Source organism: Penaeus chinensis, chromosome 7, assembly GCF_019202785.1.
Source record: "Penaeus chinensis breed Huanghai No. 1 chromosome 7, ASM1920278v2, whole genome shotgun sequence".
NCBI classification, from domain to species: domain Eukaryota; kingdom Metazoa; phylum Arthropoda; class Malacostraca; order Decapoda; family Penaeidae; genus Penaeus; species Penaeus chinensis.
The window spans coordinates 42,190,240-42,197,739 of NC_061825.1; the positions used below are offsets into that span (position 1 = coordinate 42,190,240).

Consider the following 7,500-nt stretch of genomic DNA (forward strand, 5'->3'; position numbering starts at 1 on the left):
GTATGTGTACACATATATATAACTTTTATTTTTTATACTCTGGTCCTTTCACACACTAAACCTAACATTTCCTATCCTCTTTACTTGAATTAAAAAAAAAAAAAAAATAAAAAAAAAAAAAAAAGAGAAAAGCAATAGTGGTAGTAGTAGTAATAAAAATAATGTTGAATTATCAGATCATTTTCCTAACAATGCAATGCACTGATATAGAATTAACAGAAAAAAGAAACAGGAAAAAAATTTACAAAGGACTCTCTTCCACAAAGCAAGTATTACATCTACATTTGCACTGGATGCTGCACTATATCAAATAATATTACATGTGAAGGCTAGGTTCCATAGACTCAGAGGTTGGTAAGGTTGTGTGTGGATACGTATAAGAGAGTGCAGCAGGATGTGGAGCCCCCTGAGTCATTTCCAATCTTCGCAAATATGTTGGGTCAGCAGCTGCCATGTGGTGTGGTAAATAGGCCTGACTGACATGAGGTGGCATCACTGCAGGGTATGAATACTCTTGAGGCAAGTACTGGCGGCGCTGGGCAGCTCTGCCTTTACCAGGTTCTCATGGCACAGCTTAAATGTCTTGTCACTGGTGGTCACAGGTGAAGAGGATGAAGATGGAAGGCTTGGGGTAGCAACGGGGGTCGGGGTGGCAGAGTTGTTTGAGGGCTGGTGTTGGTCACTAACTCTTGGTGTGGATTTTTCCTGCCTGTTGAAATAAGATGGTTCCCCATCTCTCTTCCCATCTTTTTCCGACCCTTGCTGAATCTGTCCTCCTGGGGATGAGTATGAGGATCGACGAGCTTCCTTGGACGGTGCCTTTTCAACAGTAACATTTGGGGTGACCATAGCAGGACCTTTGTCCTTCTCACGGTCTGACCTCTCTATGGAAACCAGTGCTCTAGGAGACTCTGAAAAGCGGCTTCTACGTCGCTGAGCCCCATTTCTTTTTCCAGGCCCACCAAATTTCTCCTGACTGCGAAAGATCCTTGACTCAGTGTTCAATTTGCGACGAATCGCATTCCTCACTTGCTTCTCATCAATATTGGGGAAATTCCGGATTGCATCATCTGAAATAACAGGCCATGTAAAAATTATAAGTGACACATACTCATCTGCAAAAAAAATCAAAATTATTCCTTATAACATGTATGAAAGAAATGCTTACGTGTGATGACCCGAATGATGCATGGGTCTAGCTGATTCTTATTTGATGGGCCTTTGTCTTTATTAGCAAAACACTCTCCACCAGTAAGAGAGGATGAGGCTAAACACTTCCAATGGAAAGAAATATCTCAGGAGATCGTTGATATATCGGTTTGCATTAGTACGTCTGAATTTAAAGTAGTCACTTGCATTTATTGTAACACCACCACCTAAATCAAGCTGAAAGAAAAGAAAACAACCAGTGAGTATATACTGTATAATAATTTGCAAATATTTCAATGGTATTAATTGTAGCAAGGACAAAAAAAAAAAAAAAAAAGATACCAGGAAATATTCAATATAAAAAAAAAAAAAAAAGATACCAGGAAATATTCAGATATTGAAGTATAACACTCACCATGTCTTCTGAAAACTCTGGGCAAATCTGGGATGGGAGCTGGAGGTTCAGATGGTTCATCCGATTTACTCTTCTTGGGGGTATGAAGTGCTGAGTCATCTAGCTCTCCGTCTGAGAAATTGACAAGAAAGTCTCGGTTTGGTCCATGTCATAGGGACGCTTTCGTTCAGGGCTCATCATGACTGAGGGTTCCAATGCTCCTGTGACCACAGATCGGTCTGAAGAAGCTGCTTGGCCTCCATCTGCTGAAGCAGCTTCACGGGCAAACAATCCCAAGCCACGGATCTAAGTGATAAACGGAAATAAAGCACTATAAAAACTTGAAAAGATAAAATAATGCACAACTACAGGTGGAAGAGAACATGGAAATACACAATCAGTAAAAATCTCACCTTACTCTTCAAGAAGAAATACCAATGAATAATATTCATATATATATATATAACTATATATATATATACTATAATTATATACATATATATATATACATATATATATATATATATACTATACATATATATATACATATATATATACACAATATGTATATATATATATATATGTATATCTATATAATATACATATATATATATTTATATATATACATATATATATAATATATAATATATATAACATATAATATACATATATATACATATATATAAAATACATATATATATATATAATATACATATATATATAACATATATTATATATATATATATATATATATATAAATATATATAAATATATATATAAAAATATATATAAATATATGTATAAATATATGTATAAATATATATATATATATATATATATATAAGATATATATATATAAGTACATATATAAATATAACTATAAATATATATTTATAGATATAAATATATAAATATATATATAAATATGTATTTATAGATATATATATATATATATAAATATACATTTATATAAATATATATATATATAAATATATATATATCTAAATATATGTATAGATATATATATATAAATATATATACAAATATTTATATAAATATTTATATTTACATATATATATATTCATAGTTATATTTATATATATATATATATATATATATATATATATAAAAATTCATATACTTATTTATATACATATATTTATAAATATATCTCTATATATATATTTACATATTTATATATATAAATATATTCATATATATATATTTATATATATGTATTTAAATATACATATTTATAGATATATTTATATATATATATATACAGATTTATATATTTATTCATTTATATATATATACAGATTTATATATTTATTTATATACATATACAGATTTATATATTTATTTATTTATATATATAAAAATATATATATATATATTTATATATATTTATATATATATATAAATATAATATTCATATATTTATATATTTATATTTATATATATATATATATATTTATATTTATATATATAATATTAATATATATATAAATATAAATATATATATATATATATATATATATATATTTATATATATATGTATTTATATATATATATATATTTATATATATATATATATTTAAATATATATATATTTATATATATATGTATTTATATATATATATATATATATATATATATATATTTATATATATAAAATTTATATATATATACATTTTTTATATATATATAAAAATATATATATATATTTTATATATATATAAAAATATATATATATATATTTCATATATATATAAAAATATATATATATATATTTTATATATATATATATAAAAATATATATATTCATATATTTATATATATATATTTATATATATATTTATATATTCATATATTTATATATCTATAGATATTTATATATATATATATATATATATATTTATATATATTTATAAACATATTATATATATTTATATATATATATATATATATATATATATATTTATATATATTTATAAATATATTTATATATATTTATATATATTTATAAATATATTTATATATATTTATATATATATATATATATATATATATATATATATATATATATATATATATATATATATATATATATATATATGGTCTCTGGATGCAAAAGCCCGCTCTCCTGGGCTGCCGGGGGATCATGTTGGCACCATAGCATGCACACCATGACCATACATGCTCCTGGAAAATGGGATCAGTGTACAATGGCATGTATGCAGATGCCCCATGGAATATAGTCCAGGTATGCCTTGGCATGTACGTACATGCCACCCGGCATGTCTATCTATCTATCTATATAAATGAAAGTATTTATATATATAAAAATATATATAAATATATATCTTGTTGACCCAATCCCTTGGTGGGATTGGGTCAACAAGATACCCTTGTTAATCCATATGCTTCTGCCAACTACTGTAGATAGTAATAACAATAGTTCCATTGATAATGTTGATGATGAGACATAGACCTTACCTGTAAGCCTTCTGCAGTCTTGAGCAGTCCTGAGAGAGCTTCCTGTGGTATATGCACCACACCACGATACATAAAGTCCAGGAGTGCTTCCATGTCCTCACTTCTAACATCCTTCATGTAAACTGGGAAACCATAATTATCCATGACTAACTGATGACAAAATCTTTACATTTCTAGCAAAATAGTCTTTCCAAATTATGCATCTAAGATATAATAATGTCAAATTATAGAGTAGTAATAGTTTACTTTATAAAGAATTCTCAGAGACTAGTGAGGGTCTAAACATGAATCTTTATGTGCCGCAGTCACTCTTTACCTGCCAAAACTTAAATAAATATATTATTTCAATTCAGGTTTCTAAAACAAAACAAATATGAGAAAATAAATAAATAAATAATATTGTTTCTCAAAACTTACCTATAGGATGCTTGCATGGGTTTGTGGTAAACATCTCTTTGAAATATTCACTACACATAGACAACACAAACTTATGAGCAGGAAAGAGACGGCCATCACACGCAAGTGTTGCATCTATCAGATTCTCCTGCAAAGGATGGACAATATATTATTAAAATTAAAGATCTTTTTATGATAATTATACAAAATCACCAATAACAAAAAAGTAAAGAATATGTTGATCTAAATATGTTGTGAAAGGGTATTTTCTATAACTGCACAACTAGAGGAAATTGAATTACAGGAAATACAAAGTAGTGCTTCAATGGACCATAAAACTGTTACTGACCAGGTCAATTATATAGAGTGAACTACTATACACTCTAAACTTTGGGTAGATTATAACGAATTACTTATCAGGCCTCTATTTATGTCTTTTTCCTTGACATGAACATGCCGTCACGGGAAAATCTGGCTGCAGGCCAAGTGACGGAAACCTGCCATCATAAGCCTTTCAGCTTATTAGTGAATTTCAAGAAATGTAATTATGAACTAACAAAAACTGAAGATTAGATGAAGCAAATACTATATGTGAAATTCAGTAAAATATCATTAATTGTTGATAAGGACACAGCCTTGTCAGCCGTACAATTATACCCTGTGCAAAGCAATGTTTCCTATTGATTTAATCCATTATTGTTATTTTTAACTTTCTTCTATCCTGATATTTGTGGATGGTATTCCATAACTGTTCTGTGGTTCTCACTTTGTCCACTAGGACGTAAATAATATCTGAAGTGACCTCTATGTCTTTGGGAAATCAGAGTGAGCATTTGTTTGCTTTCCTTGCTCAAATGAACGTTTGTTTGGATAAGCTTTAAAAGTTTTGTGAGGCATCGTTACTAGCTGTAATAAATAATACATATTTCTACAGTAAAATTATGCCTCATATAACAATAATCGCCAATTAAAAAAGCAAGTCATAAACTTCCTAGTAATTACACATCAGATTGTGCTTTAGCAGGGATTTTCATCACACTTCCGTTTACAGCTACAGAAGTATCCCACTCTGTAAAAGGACACTTGAACAAAATAGACTTGTGTGCCTGCCCATTTTGCAACATCATTTCTGAATGAACAATACCATAGTAAGACAAAGAACACCAAAATGAAACAAAGATTGGAAAAAATCAATTAACTCCAGTACCATACATCAAGTTTTGAAAACCCTGTTGAAGATTCCTTGACAAAATACATTTCATTCACAAAAGATTGCCTAGAATCCCACTTACGTGAGAGATTCACACAATAAGACACTTGAAGTTGAAGAATATATACAGCTAAATATTCACTATATCTACTTGAAGAGAATAATACACACAAAGTTTGTTAAAAATAGATAAACATAACTACTTTTATTATATATAATAATACTGGGATTATTACTTGTATAGTAAGGGAATCAAGATGCATTTTATAAAGTGCATATCTTCAAATGAGCTTTGCAAGGGTCTCCTGTTTCAAATGAATGGCAATGAGTTTATGTGAAATGGCACGTATGGGACAGTAAACCAGAAATCTAAAGAATGAACTTTCATTCTAGAAAATATCCTTGCATTTTTAGTATGGAGTGAAACCAATTTTTTTTCTTTTTTTTCTTTTTTTTTACTTACTGGCAGACATATTTATTTTCACTTACCTTAAAATCATACTAAAATATTTGAATTCTGTTTTTCAAAAATAGGGGCCTTGGCATGAACAGATATCATAATTACTGCAATGCATGTTCATAGCAATAGATACCTTCTACAAGCTGCATACAGACATATCATTATCTATCAGCATATAAAGGTTTTCTTCACAGTTTCATTATATTCATTGAATAAGATATGAAATGCAATAAAATACTCAAAAATACTGAAGAATTTCAGCATCCAGTACTACAGAAACATCAAAATATTTCTCGTCATTAACTTCTATTAAATTGAATATATAATGCTATTCACTGTACCTTCATACTGTTATAGCTTCTGTAAGAAATATTCAAAGAAAAGAAAAAACATCTACATGCATTATTCATAACCTATTCCTTAACCTAATAAAAACACTGAAATCATTTGTATTTAATCAACCCTCTATAGTGAATGATTTCAAAGTTTCATCCCTTACCTCTTCTCGCAGAGAGTATAGGAGTTGCGACAGCGTTGAGAGATGGTTGTTCCATCTCAATGCTATCATCTCTTCTTCGACATTAGCCCTAGAAAAGGAAGCCATTATATGAGGATAACAAAAATGTTTCATGGATAATTCATATCTAGCTGTTTTATATAGATAAACAAATATATATATATACACATTTTCTTAGAATAAGAATAAGGAAAAACCACATGAGATACTGCATTGAATATGGCATAGAAGTTTCATTAGTATTGAAATATAATTATCTTTCACATAGTAATGAATACATTTAATACACACACACACGCTCTATAAATGAATCAAAACATATCTGTATAATTTTTCACATTTATTCTTATTCTTATATAGTCTTACTATGAACAATCGAAGTAGGAACATGATATTAACCCAATGCCACCGGGGAAAATGAATAAAAAATGGGGAAAATGCTGTGCTCATTTTCTATATTTTTGTGAAATGTATGTACATAGATGGCTCTGTGAGTGCTTAGCCACAAAGGAGTCAATTAGTAGACCTTGTGACTCATTGGTGACTTAGTACAAGTGTAGCCATCTCTGTGGCAAAACAATTAAACAAGGAAACTTACAGTGGGCATGGCATGGACATATGTGACATGCCCGTCGCCAGTGGGTTAATAATAATATTAATAATAATATTAAAACATTTTGCAGTTTTAGTCTTGTTATATTTTCTGTAATACAACCTGCACCACCAGTCACAGCAGGTAGGAATAAGATCATAAGTATGGAAATAGTGACCTTGAAGCCAGCACTTTTCTAGTTATGGCTCACAGATGGTACATTCCACACCCATTTACCAATAGCAATAGTGCAAGAATCCTTCCCTAAATGCCTACTGAGTCT

The 7,500-nt window shown here is 28.6% G+C and overlaps 1 protein-coding gene across 1 annotated transcript in view; it reads right to left on the minus strand.

Moving 5' to 3' along the window:
- Nucleotides 1–164: 164 nt before the first annotated feature.
- LOC125026997 (protein bric-a-brac 1-like) overlaps nt 165–7,500 on the minus strand; it is a 12,515-nt gene continuing 5,179 nt past the window's right edge. The window contains 8 exon segments of the mRNA XM_047615601.1: nt 165–558; nt 561–1,070; nt 1,169–1,274; nt 1,565–1,581; nt 1,669–1,849; nt 4,043–4,164; nt 4,460–4,586; nt 6,608–6,695. Of these exon segments, the coding sequence (XP_047471557.1) occupies nt 317–558; nt 561–1,070; nt 1,169–1,274; nt 1,565–1,581; nt 1,669–1,849; nt 4,043–4,164; nt 4,460–4,586; nt 6,608–6,695 (1,393 nt within the window). The 3' untranslated portion in view covers nt 165–316.